Source organism: Colias philodice, chromosome 7, assembly GCF_061535455.1.
Source record: "Colias philodice isolate Cphi_HAF_F1 chromosome 7, ilColPhil1 Martin Lab GWU primary, whole genome shotgun sequence".
Classification (NCBI taxonomy): domain Eukaryota; kingdom Metazoa; phylum Arthropoda; class Insecta; order Lepidoptera; family Pieridae; genus Colias; species Colias philodice.
Window position 1 is genome coordinate 682446 of NC_143092.1, and position 14230 is coordinate 696675.

General features: G+C 34.6%; 2 protein-coding genes across 3 annotated transcripts in view; one reads left to right on the forward strand and one right to left on the reverse strand.

Annotated features, from left to right (window-relative positions):
* The window catches only part of LOC149486889 (poly(A) RNA polymerase, mitochondrial-like), a 72752-nt gene extending 70345 nt beyond the window's left edge, over positions 1–2407 (forward strand). The window contains exon 7 of the mRNA XM_089696999.1: positions 1394–2407. Coding sequence (XP_089553125.1) covers positions 1394–2049 — 656 coding nt within the window. The 3' untranslated portion in view covers positions 2050–2407. The remainder of the gene's footprint in view (positions 1–1393) is intronic.
* Positions 1–14230, reverse strand: part of THADA (Thyroid adenoma-associated protein homolog) — a 279980-nt gene that overhangs the window by 252176 nt on the left and 13574 nt on the right. Inside the window, exons 20-27 of one of the 2 annotated variants that reach the window (XR_016315819.1) lie at positions 12098–12244; positions 11322–11441; positions 10503–10606; positions 9882–9966; positions 9272–9444; positions 8177–8862; positions 6985–7418; positions 6102–6444 (exon numbers count right to left, since the gene is read on the reverse strand). Coding sequence is in view for 1 of the 2 variants with exons in the window: in XM_089696962.1 (XP_089553088.1) it covers positions 6169–6444; positions 6985–7418; positions 8177–8862; positions 9272–9444; positions 9882–9966; positions 10503–10606; positions 11322–11441; positions 12098–12244 (2025 nt within the window). In the remaining variant the exon portion in view is untranslated. Of the gene's footprint in view, positions 1–5004; positions 6445–6984; positions 7419–8176; positions 8863–9271; positions 9445–9881; positions 9967–10502; positions 10607–11321; positions 11442–12097; positions 12245–14230 lie in introns of those variants that run through there. The other variant, XM_089696962.1, reaches the window with a different exon arrangement.

The following is a 14230-nucleotide window of genomic DNA, read 5'->3' on the forward strand; positions in this document are numbered from 1 at the left end:
TGGTTGAAGCAGCAAGTGAGTAGACACTGTATTATTATTGCAAAAGCTGGTGGTTGAAGCAGCAAGTGAGTTGACACTGAATTATTATTGCAAAAGCTGCTGGTTGAAGCAGCAAGTGAGTAGACACTGTATTATTATTGCAAAAGCTCCTGGTTGAAGCAGCAAGTGAGTAGACACTGTATTATTATTGCAAAAGCTACTGGTTGATGCAGCAAGTGAGTAGACACTGTATTATTATTGCAAAAGCTGCTGGTTGAAGCAGCAAGTGAGTAGACACTGTATTATTATTGCAAAAGCTTCTGGTTGAAGCAGCAAGTGAGTAGACACTGTATTATTATTGCAAAAGCTGCTGGTTGAAGCAGCAAGTGAGTAGACACTGTATTATTATTGCAAAAGCTGGTGGTTGAAGCAGCTAGTGAGTAGACACTGTATTATTATTGCAAAAGCTCCTGGTTGAAGCAGCAAGTGAGTAGACACTGTATTATTATTGCAAAAGCTGCTGGTTGAAGCAGCAAGTGAGTAGACACTGTATTATTATTGCAAAAGCTACTGGTTTATGCAGCAAGTGAGTAGACACTGTATTATTTTTGCAAAAGCTGGTGGTTGAAGCAGCTAGTGAATAGACACTGTATTATTATTGCAAAAGCTCCTGGTTGAAGCAGCAAGTGAGTAGACACTGTATTATTATTGCAAAAGCTGCTGGTTGAAGCAGCAAGTGAGTAGACACTGTATTATTATTGCAAAAGCTACTGGTTTATGCAGCAAGTGAGTAGACACTGTATTATTTTTGCAAAAGCTGCTGGTTGAAGCAGCAAGTGAGTAGACACTGTATTATTATTGCAAAAGCTGCTGGTTGAAGCAGCAAGTGAGTAGACACTGTATTATTATTGCAAAAGCTGGTGGTTGAAGCAGCAAGTGAGTAGACACTGTATTATTATTGCAAAAGCTCCTGGTTGAAGCAGCAAGTGAGTAGACACTGTATTATTATTTCAAAAGCTTTTGATTGAAGCAGCAAGTGAGTAGACACTGTACTGTTCCTCCAAAGCTGCTGTTTGAAGCAGCAAGTGAGTAAATACTGTACTGTTACTGAAAATGCTGCTGGTTGAAGCAGCAAGTGAGTAGACACTGTATTATTATTGCAAAAGCTTCTGGTTGAAGCAGCAAGTGAGTAGACACTGTATTATTATTGCAAAAGCTCTTGGTTGAAGCAGCAAGTGAGTAGACACTGTACTGTTACTGTAAACGCCACTGTTTGACAGACAGTGAGCGAGTTATTGCCAAAATTAAAGTTACTTATATTAATTATAATCTGTTTCGTTTCTGAAGTTTAATCTTTGTGGTCTTTAAAACTAAGGATGTTACGATCTGTTTTAATTTTTGCATTTTACTTCAGGGAAAGAAGACATCCGTATAACGGAAGAGAATCTCAACTGCACATTCCTCCGCGACCTCAACAAGTTGCCCGCAGACAGCTACGGGCAAAGCGACGACGATTTACAAACTCTCTTATACCATTTCTTCGAGTTTTACGCGCAATTTAACTTCCAAGACAAAGCCATCTCTATCAACGAAGGAGTGGCCTTGAGAAAACCGAACGGACAACCTCTATACATAGTAAACCCACTAGAACCAGCGTTAAACGTGAGCAGAAATGTAAGCTTTGAAGAATGTGAACGGTTGAAAACAGAAGTCAGAAATGCGGCTTGGCACTTGGAAAGTATCCTGGATGGAAAGAAAACAGAAGACTGGGGCATCCTCGGGCTCATAGAGAGACGATCTTCTCGAGACTTGAAAAAAATACTCCGCGTTGGAAATACGCATAGACTTGTATCAGTAAAAGATTTATTCGCAGACGATGAAACCTCTCCAATAGCGGGATTTAAGAGCAAATTGCAGAAATTGGTTAAAACTGACAAGGAAATAGAGGAAAGTGTGAAGGAAATGAAAGAGGAGGTCAAAGAAGTAAAGGAAAACGAGAGGAGATTGAAATTCAAAAACACGCAAGTGGCGAAGGAGGTGTATAGGATACGGAGGAATAAATTGTTATGATCGTTGCTGTTTGTTGAGGGTTTTAGCGAAATTGTTGAATGTGTTTGATTGACCTGTATTTGATGGTGTAAATAAATAGTCTTATACAAAAAAGCAGTGTTTTTTCCTTCTTTGCTACCGAATAGTCTATGATTTCCAAGAACTCGAAGTTTCTTTACTATATGTATCGTATTATCCTATCCATCTCAATGTATTTGCTTTGGTAGTTTTTTTCTTGCATTATGTTCCATAATTTCATGTTCTCCTGTATCTTCAGTTTGAATCTGCTCTATGTATTGTAAATATAAACTTTATAAACAAAGTCTAATGTATACATTAGTGACCTAAGAATTAGAGTAAATAAAACAATTGAAATATTTTTGCGTTTTTTATTTATTTACAAATAAATATGAAATGATTATGAGCTAAGAAAAAATAAATTCACTTTATCTTTGTAGAAATTGTTTTAAATACAGATATTCGGTAATCCTGTGCATAATATTGATTGGTCAGTATAATAAATGCGGGTAAAACCACTCGGCAGAGCTAGTATATGTACCTATAATATTAAACTAGATACTTTTTGAGAACAGTTAATTCGTATGCCTACAATTCATTAACGCCCATACGCCTTGGTACACGTGTATCTCTCGAAAAATTGCAAAACGAATGATGATGAGTGTGTCGAGTAAGCGCAGTCTAGCGCATAGCGTCATGCGCTGGCGCGAGTATGAGCAGTGCTGCGCTTCGCCCGAAACACTGACACAAAATTTCGGGTCATTTGTAACAGGATGGCGGTTCTACAGGGGTCTTAGTACGCAATGACAAAAAGAAAAATGATGGTCAGAACGCTGATACCGGATACCTTAAGATACTGTAATATTTTATATTAGAGAATCTTAACATAAAATATTATAGTAGGTATCTTCACCGTGTGTGACGCGCTTTATGTGTGGACGATGATGTAATCTCAACTTAGATGATGTTGAAACACACATCTCGTAGTCGAATCGCTCTATTAAACATTTATGGGGTCAGCAGTGAATATGTTAATTTCGTTTTTGTGTAGTTAGGCTTCTGTAAAAGAAGGCTTGTTTCTACATATTTATCGCTCTGTTAGTTAGTTTAACACGCTGTTAATTCTTATAACGGATCGTTAATGTAAGGGAGTGTCCCACCATGACCTAACGGAGGATTATTCTCCTTAACACGGCATTATACTTCATTACTGGTATAGTGGCTCGTTAAATTTTTAACCGACGATAAGAAAAAATAATTTGATGTTGTCTTGCTGTCAAGATGGACTCTGCATACTATTTAATTGCACGCCTCATAAGCGAAGCGTTGAGGTGGGTACTACTGTCACTTCGCGCAAAACATCTGATTTTTCAAACTTAAAATGTCTTTATGTATCATACATTGCACTTGTAAGATAATACATACACACACATATTAAGAAAAAACACTATTTTTAACGTTCATGATATTTTTGATGTCATTTTTGTTATTTAAACTAGTTAAAAAACAGTTTAAAAAAGTTCTGTCTTGGACGTCCGTGTGTCTGTATGTGCGGATCCTTTTTCTTGTTAACACGATAGCGACCGAAATACTTTACTAATCGAGTCTTTTTTTTTCTCTTACGCTTGAGTATGCTCAGGAATAGAACGCTTTCATTTTTCAGGGTCTGATTCGATGTGGTTTAATTGTTATTAAATAAACAAAAATAATAATTAATAAATATTTATTAAAAAAAAATTATGAGGCGTGCACTTTTGCATTTTCCAAATTATTTTTGAAAATGAAGATGTGTGCGTGACGGCCCAGAATTTATAAATAACGTCGTCATTATTCCGAAGAATATTATGATGTAGATTTTAGTACAAGATTTTATTTATCAAAATTGAACATATTGAACAATTCAGTCAGAAGTTTAACAGTATCACAGGCAACATCACAGGGCTCTGGGCTATTATCAAAACGGTCATAATACATCTTCTATCAATAAAATTCAATCTTATATATAAAATTCTCGTGTCACAATGTTAGTCTGCATACTCATACGGGACAGCTAGTGTATATATATAATGTCTATATATCCCAATATATTTTTTGTATGCACGATGCATTGAAGTATGTTTTACTGTACCTCAAATACATATATATGCTAAGAGCCATTTTCACGACTTGCTGATGAAATGATTGAGAGCATAATTAATGAAAACTTTTTGACACATATTTGATATTTTCATACATTCATTATAATTTTGACTGGAAGAGTATGAGCTAAACAGAACAAATCCAAAAGTTGTCTGTCTATAAGAAATTTAAATATATCTTACAAAAATATAAAAAAAACTTAAGTATAAGAAGATGGTTGGATGTATGCACATTTGATACTCTGTCACACGAATTCCACTGAATGGATTTTGATGATACTTAGCAGAGAATGAGCTAAATATGTACCAGACTAACTAAGTTAAATAAGTTGTAGAAATACTTGCTTTTGCCCGTGGGAGAAATCTCGCGGTCCCAACTCATTACACATCAGCCATCAGTACGAAGTGATTAAGGTATAAGTAAATAAAACAACATATTTTCTGAGTATATTTATTTTCTTACTTACAAATAAAGTTTGTACTACGAAATAATTAAAATAAAAAAATCACAAAGTCAGGACAGAAATGGATTCACCTAAAGTAATTAATCTAAAACACAGATGTTTGTGCTATTTTAATTTATTTTACATATAGAATTATAGAGTATTATGAAAAAATAAAAAATAACAACGTTAAGACAAATTTACCACCTAACAAAACTACTGTAAGGCTGGGTTGCTCCATATTTTAGATATAGTTAAGGTTAATGTCAAATTTAACAATAACAGTAACGGTGACTTTAACAGTGACAGCGAAATGGGTTGCACTAACGTATTTTTTACCATAGAAGAAGTTCAATATTCTCAATATTCTTTTGTATTTGAAACTTCTGACAGTTATTTAACATAAACTATAGCTTGGAGAAACACGAGCGATTATAGTTACTATCTTACCACAAAACTCAGTTTAACTTTAAGCGCGGGTTCTCTTTAATCTGGTTTTGTCGTATTTCACATAGACAACTATTAAAGTGACAGATCTGTGGTTTAAAGTTAGACTGTGTTAAAATTGTTTTGTGGTAAACGTTTAAATTATGACGTCATCTATAAAATTTTCAAATGGGGCAACTCATATTTTTCCTAATCGTTACTTTAAAATATTTCTAATTGATAAAGTAACATGGTGCAACCGAGCCTAAAATTAAGATAACTATTATTTCTTTATTGCATTTTATTGCCTTGTTAAACAATTATTATGAGTATTATTTTCTTAGTAGTATGAAAATTATCTTAATATCTAAAAATTATAAAATATTATAAGAAACAAGTTTTTTATTTCTACTTGATAAAGAGAAAGTAACAATAAATAAATATCTAAAATAAGGACGCGTTTTAATTCGAAAACATAAGTTTAGCATATTTCGGAAGTTTCTGATGAAATTAAAATGATGAAAATAACAAAACGACTAATAGCCCCAAATAGAGTACCTACTGTTTTATCTACAAATAACGGGAAAATTTAGTTCTAAATGTTAATATTTGTTCTAGTTAAATCGTTATTATATTATGTCTCTCACTATATTATGTGAGGAAACCATGTTCTTAATACAACCTCCAATAAATAAGATAAAAAATGCACTATATATTTCTACGATCGACTTTCTGTACTTTAAAAAATTCCGCTAAAATACATTTTACGCCATTTATTGAAAGTACAAACAGTAAAATTTTATTGCACTCCATATCATTATTGTATGAATTATCAATTAGATTTATTTAAGTTAGAGTTCTCGGGGAGAGGTTTTAGTGGTTATGAATAGAAGTACACAGTACAGTGCAATATGAATCTATACTAATATTATATAGCTGTTTGTTATTTGTTTGAACGCGCTAATCTCAGGAACTACTGGTCCGATTTGAAAATTCTTTCGGTGTTAGATAGCTCATTTATCGAGGAAGGCTATACATATATCATCACGCTAAGACCAACAGGAGCGGAGAAATGCGGGTAAAACCGCCGGGCACAGCTAGTGCAATATAAAACCTTAATTTGAAGTGAATAAATCTTCAAACAACATCGTTATCTTCGGATTAATCACGCCATTAGTATTATTTTTGGAAATTAAACTTTTATACGCGACAAGGTTCTGATTGCACAGTTTATCGAAGGTTTCCATATACAGTGGATCTTTTATAGTTTTATTTATATATTCGCAAATAGATTTATCGTGATTTTGCTTGAGTGCTCGTGCGCAGGTCGCCGTGAGGAAAGTTTCTTCGGAGAATATGTTGTATCGCTCGTTGGTGTCGAACACACGCCACTGGGAACAATTATTATTATTATTATATATTGTAACTTTATTAAATAATTAAGTATTGAAGATATCCGAAAACTAAAATAAACTAGAATATAAATTATTTATGCTAAGTTTAAAATTGATATCACGATTATTGTAGTCAAATTTTTTTCAACATAATGTAGTGAATAGCGTACCTATTTGGAAATATTTGACAAATTGATTTGTATAGTTCAATGCGTACAATATAAATTAAGTATATTATTTTGAATAATTGTAGAAATGAAGGCAGAATAATAATAAATGAAGAATGTGTGAAGTATGTTGAGTTTAGTCATATTTAATTAAAAAAATTGGTTGTCTGTAAAGTCGGTTTACTGACGATAGTTGAACGTGACAACGTCCGATTGTGCTTCTTTGCCGCTCGTTCCGCGCTCTCGCTTGCACTTCAAGCCTTACGTGGAACGCCTCAGAGCGAGGTAACGCCGCATGAGTCATGTTATTTCGTGCGTGCAGCCGGCTCTATCGAATTATAAGACGTTGTCACGTCAAAAAAATATTTACCTCATCATCTATTTCATCGTACAGCGATACTTCCGACTTGAAGTCCAGCAGCGCCAGTAAACACAACAACTCCATACCATCGCTTGTCTTCTCAATCAGTTTCATCAAATACTCCACAGCCCTGCTCGGTATCACTTCAACCATACCCTCATACGCGTCACATTTATTATCTTTGTCGAATGACGTGTCAAATTTATAGTCTGTATAATTTGACGTGCACCCGTGACCTGTCACAATTGACATTTCGCTATCTATGCATTTTTTATCTGTGTCGAATGACATGTCGAATTTATAAGCTGTGCCCAATTGGTCCTTGTCAAACGTGTCGAGTAGAGTCGAGTTGGTTATGACGTTGGAGATCCTCTGTCTGTATGTTTGTTCGTCGTCCTCTAGGAGTATAACTAGCGTGGCCCACACCGTGGCTCTAAATTCGACTAGAATAAAAAGAAATTCAATTATCATAAAATATAAATATTTTTTTTATTATGAAACCTAAAAATCACGCTACAAACTCTTGAAATTATTGTTTTTTCGATAAGTGTAAAAAGTTTGAATTAAATCTGTCCATTAAAAGTGAGTCAGGATCCCCAGTCTAAATTACTCGGTTTAAAAAAAAATGTATGCGCGTACTAGAGTACACACGTAAGAAGTGAAACTTCTTTATGACCTTAAAAATGTCACGAGTATGGCGTAACGCAAAAATGTCACGCGTACGGCGTAACGCAAAAATGTTACACTAAATTTACATAGGTGAAGCTATTAAAGTCTGTTAAAAATATATACTTTAATGTTATTGAAGTGAAACTTCTTTATCGGGGTTGGAAAAAAATTTAGTGTAACATTTTTTCGTTACGCGTGACATTTTTCCGTTACGCGCCATCTTTTTCTTATCCCTACCACGCGAGATTCGACGTATTTCTGTAAAGTTGCATATAATAAATTATTTTTTGAAAAATAAGGTCATAAAGAAGTTTCACTTCTTACGTTTGTACACTAGTACACGCACACAATTTTTTTGTTATTAAAAAGTTACTCGCCAATTTCTGACATCAGGTTATGCATCAGAAAATATAAATTCAAATCAATATCTTATATTCATAAAATTAAAATTAAATCTTTTAGGTCACACAAGGTTAGGATCCAGCATTTATATATCTGTTATTTCAAGTTAAACATAAGGAAGGGTACTCACATAACTCCTTTCCCTTCAAATCAACATTCAAAGTCAACAAACGATCGAAATTCTTCTCAAGAAACTCAACAACGACACCTCTCGTCTCTTCGCTTTTATCAGAAAAGGAGCATCCATAGATCGTCCTTATTTCCTCCAAAATCGTTTCATCCACACGATTATTTTTAATTTTTTTGCTCACAAAATTAGTCAAACTTTTCAAGCAAATATGGGTCACTGCCTCATTCTGTTCTTGGTTTAAATAATCATTTTTCGCCACAATATTCGCTTCTGAATCTTCTAAATTCAGTAATTTTAAGGCAGTCTGGGAGCACTCTAGATATTTAGCATTTTTCAATATATCACACAATAATTCAACATAGTTATAATCTTTCCGAAGTTGTTGTAAGCAGTTTTCCAGGATTGACATTTTTTCATATTCTTCTGTTTCTTCGTGAATACTTAATAAATAGTTCATTATAACGAGAACCACTTCGTAGGTGTCGTGTTTTAGGCATTTTTGTACAAACAGACAAGTTTCGGGAACATCGTTATGTATATTGAGTATTCTGAGGTATATTTTAACTATGCTCGAGAGACACATTTCCCTACCGGAGGTTATTTGTGACGTCGGTCGTTTGAATAATGTATCGTGTAAGAGCGGTTTTATTTCTTTGATGAATTCCGTATTTAACGGCGAAGGGAATCTGTAAAAATAATAGTTTTCTTAAAATAATACATTCATATTACTTTACGCTTTTACTTTATATCTAATATAATATCTATTTATTTTGAATCTATACAAAAATTACATCCCTTCACCGACCAACTATTTTCTATAAGTGAAAAAAACATTAAAATCGGTCTAGCACTTTTGGAGCCTATTCAATACAAACAAACACAACTTTTTAAGTGAAACTTCTTTAGGCGCGTTGAGAGTAAGTTTGTAAGGTTGCGTCATAGCAATACCGTCACGTCATTGAGTAAGGCGATGATTTTAGTGTCTTTGAAAAGCCAAAGAAGTTTCACTTCTGCCACGTGTGCTCGGTACACACGCTCTTTTTTAATATTAGTGTAGATTCAAATTCAAATTCAGATAATATTTATTTACAATACCTGCATATATATAGATCGACCATTTTAACATAGTCATCAGTGATTAAATAACAGGGCAGTTTGGATAATGTCTGTTTAACTACCCAGGAGCTTCCCAATACGAGACGAGACAGATTTCTTTGTGTCTGTTCGTCTGTGTGTATGTCCGGTTTCGCTTCTAATAGTTTTATTAGCTGAAAAATAAATAATATGTTATAGATTTAGTAAATAATCACTCTGAAATGAAATAGTTTACATAAAGATGAAAGATTACAACAAATTATATTTGATATTTTGACATTTAGTTTTATAGCATTCAAACGCATTATTTGAAGAATAGAAAAAATTACAACACATCGTTAGACGAAAGACACGGGATCGAATTCCACCTCGTGATCGATTTTTTTTTTCTATTCTTTAAAAAATTTTCAAAAAATTATATTTTTATGAACTAGCTGCCCCGGCATACGTTGTTCTGCCCTATTACCCCTTTTCCGTCTTCCCATAGTATCTTCCTTGTGCCTTAACAAAAACGTTACAAAAATTTGCCGAAATGGTCCAGCCGTTTCGAAGGAGTATGATCACTAACATTGTGACTCAAAAATCTTGTATATAATATAGTCAATCTCACCTGTAAAATAACACCATGGCAATAATTCCTTTTGATGTTTCGATCGCCCAATAATTTCAACATGGACTCAATGTGTGATATGTACCTGAAATATTTTATTTTGATTATATTTTGACTGACCGGTTGGCTTGGTTGGTAGTGACCCTGCCTTCCAAGCCAGAGGTCGTGGGCTCGATTCCCACCCGGGGAATATTATATTTGTGTGATGAACATAGATGTTTGCTCTGTGTCTGGGTGTTAATCTATATATATAAAACTCAAAGGTGACTGATATAGTGATCTATCAACGCACAGCCCAAACCACTGGACGTATCGGGCTGAAATTTGGCATGCAGGTAGATGTTAGGACGTAGGCATCCGCTAAGAAAGGATTTCCCGAAATTCTTGCGGGAACGGGGAAAAACGGGGATGCACGTACAAAGTCGTGGGCGGAGGCTAGTTATCTATATAAGTACTTATTTAAAATTATATATATAACATGTATGTTTATCAGCCATCTGGTTTCCATAACAAGCGAAAGCTTATTATGGGATCAGATCGTGCCGTGTGTGAAAATTGTCCTGAAATATTTATTTATTTATTTAAATCTGTATGTATTTAAGCTAATACATATATACATACATGTTAGGTGACACAAGCGGTACAATAGCTCTGGCTGCCAATTGTCGAGTTTTGAGCACGGCACTGCCGGCGCATCGTAACACTGACGGGATGAATGTTGTTAGCTGCAAATTGGTATATTTATATGTGAATAAAAGGCTTTTTTTGAAGTGAAAACTTCTTTAGCGGCGTTGAGCACTTTTTCTGTAATGGCCATAAAATCTTAAACTCGCGTCAGGACACGTGACCTGATCGAAAAAGCGTAAGACGGATACCATGCCAAAATATCAAACATGCTCAACGTTAATAATCAAGTTTTCACTTCTGCCGGCACTCCCGGAGTGCAACCCGTCTTTTTTTGTGCTTTTAGGGTTCCGAACCTCAAAAGGAAAAAACGGAACCAAGCAAAGGATCATTTAAAAAAAAAAAAAAAATAAATAAAATAAATCTTTATTTCACCTTTTGGATATATACAATATTGGTTATGAGGCTCTGGCTCTCTTGCTAGGCATAGCCTGTGTTAAGAAAGCCAGTCCCTTCCCTTTTGTTGTCCGTCTGTCTGTCTGTCAAGTCTCTTTTCTCAGGAATGCGTGGAGATATCAACTGAAATGTCTTATAGTATCTAAAAATCTAGAAAAATTGCTAAAAACATTAAATTTAAAGTTACAACATAATAAAAAGTATGTTTGTTCGGAGAACTTGGTACGCGAGTCCGACTCGCACTTGGCCGATTTTTATTTATTAGTTTATTTTATTGCTCAGAACCGCGGTAATATAATGTTTCTCGTCTTGTAAGCATAACAGATAAATATTTATAACTAAATAAAGAAGGATATTCACCTTTATATTGGATACAGTTCCTTCCAAAGCGGAAGGATAAAGTCTGGCCAGCAACAGTAGTACAGGGTATACGGACTGACGGACTAACACACCGCTCTGGTGCGCTTCGCTTAGCTTATTCTGTAATACATATAAATATTTCTTGAAGGCAACAGATTTTAAACAAACACAGTCAAATTGAGGACTACGCTTTTCGAAGTTGGTGAAGATAAAATATAGTTAATAGTTTTTATGTTATAATATAAAAACTACCAACAGTATATTTAAATTATTTAAGCACCCTCCAGAAATTAGACATTTACACATTTTTAGGGTTCCGTACCTCAAAAGGAAAAAACGGAACCCTTATAGGATCACTTTGTTGTCCGTCCGTCCGTCTGTCAAGACCCTTTTTCTCAGGAACACGTGGAGGTATGAAGCTGAAATTTATATCAATTGCTCAGGTCTACTGTCCCTTGAAGCTGTGAAAAAATCAAACTTTTAAGCCAACGCAATCAAAAGATACAGCCGTTTATGCCGCAAATTTTCGACACTTGCAAGGGAATCAAAACCTACAGAGTGTTTTCCGTGAACTCAGAATCTTGAAATTTGGTACGAAGCAACGTCTTATAGCATAGATAAAGGAAAAATTACGAAAACCATAAATTTTTAGTTACATCACATCATATATATTTTTTTAATAATTTTAAACTTATTTGTACGGAACCCTCGGTGCGCGAGTCCGACTCGCACTTGGCCGGTTTTTTTTATCAAAATATACCCAATTTCGTACATACCAGCATAAAATCCGCCATTTTCGGGTATCGCAAGAAAAATATCCGTCCCGTCATCCGATCACGTGCGCTCTCCTGTGAGCGGGAACGGGATACCGTGAATATGCGCACACATAGCGCACTGAACAGCAGGGTTGACGAGTTTCGTTCCTGGGAATGTAATTAATTATATATTTATGTAATGAAAAATATATCTTTCATTGATTTGAATTCCCGCGCAATCTGACCGAAACATCAAAACAATTTAAAGTTCTATGTTTAAGTTTAATCTGTGGTAAAGAAATCTTTAAGGTAATCTATGGATCTCACCAAAAAGCGCTCGTCATTGTGGATAAAATTACTATTGATCCTTTTTTGTGATTTAATTAAGAAACGACACAATTATAAACATTAAATGTTGTTTCTTTATTTACAGGTACGATCTTTTGTTAATACTAAATGTGAAATTGGACTAATGAATACTAAATGTGAAATATGTAAACTAATTGCAATAAAAACTTTATTTACAGAGAAACTCAATTGTGTTTTATGTCACCTAAAACTTGGGAAAATACCTTATATTTATATTATGTAATGGTGTAGTAAATAATACAATTAAATTGTAATATTGACACAATTTTAAAACTATGGAGTTTCTTGCCGGTTCTTCTTCTTCTTCATTTCCGAATCGGAACTGTTAAACAATGTTATGACGATTCAAAAGTTCTTTTATAAGTAGTCTAATTGAATAAATAAATGGTTGATTTTGAGTTTCAATTCATATAATGTAATGGGTCTAAGTGCCGGTGGAAGATAGACTTTTACCGATATAATAACCAGATGAGATGTATTTTTACAAATATAATTTATGAACAAAATGTGCCTATGATCACTTGCATAAAAGTTAAAGTTCTCATGGCTATTTTTTGTTTAATTAACTTTTCATGATTTTCTTTCATAATTTTTATTCTTTTAATAACCAAATGAATTTTATTTCAACTGTAGTTTTTAACACACAGAATATGCCCAGGTAGACTTGATAGACCGGGAGATACTGACACAAAATTTCGAGTCATTTGTAACAGGATGGCGGTTCTACAGGGTTCTTAGTACGCAATGACAAAAAGAAAAATGATGGTGTGAACGCTGGTACCGGCGGCTTAGTCGCGTGGTCGTTAGTCGAACTCGTCGGAAAATAGCGAAAGTCAAACGATTTGTAACAGTATGGCACTTATTTTTCCTGGAAGTTTGAGGATCAAAGAATATAAATACAAAATTTCAAAGATCTAGGTGTTGGAAATCTTCACTTATATAAATTAATACTAAATTAATTTTTCAAGTATGACAGCACTTTTTCTCCCTACTAGAAGTATGGCAAATATAATAATGGTCACATTTTATCAAATACTCTCCAAAAATCCAAATGCAATACTGGTACAAAAAGTTTGGCGAAATAAATTTTTTTTGCAGATTTTCGGCGGTATGGCGACCATTTGGAATCGTCCGAAAAGTATGGCATGGCGATTTTCGTAAATGGCTGCACGACGATGGTTACCTGTGTAAAAGTTAGCCTGGTACAAATGGTTGAATAATTGTTTTATTTAAATCAACATATTCGCGTCGGTATGGCGGGCTGTAAGTCACACCGGAAAAGTATGGCATGACACTACCGCCTACTTCTTTTTTATGGGCTATCGGTAAATACTAAAATTTTTGTGTTACAAATCGTTTGACTTTCGCTATTTTTCCGACGAGTTCGGCTAACGCCCACGCGACTAAACCACCGATACCAGCGATCACACCATCATTTTTCTTTTTATCATTGCGTACTAAGACCCCTGTAGAACCGCCATCCTGTTACAAATGACTCGAAATTTTGTGTCAGTATCTCCCGGTCTATGACTACTCATGTGGCAAATAAATCAATACAGGTGACTCCACCGATCTGCTAACGAATCGAAATTTATATAAAACAAGATTTCCGCCCGCGGCTTCGCCCGCGTTTTCAAAGGAAAACCCGCATAGTTCCCGTTCCCGTGGGATTTCTGGGATAAAACCTATCCTATGTGTTAATCCAAGTTACCCTCTATATGTGTGCTAAATTTCATTGTAATCGGTTCAGTAGTTTTTACGTGAAAGAGTAACAAACATCCATAC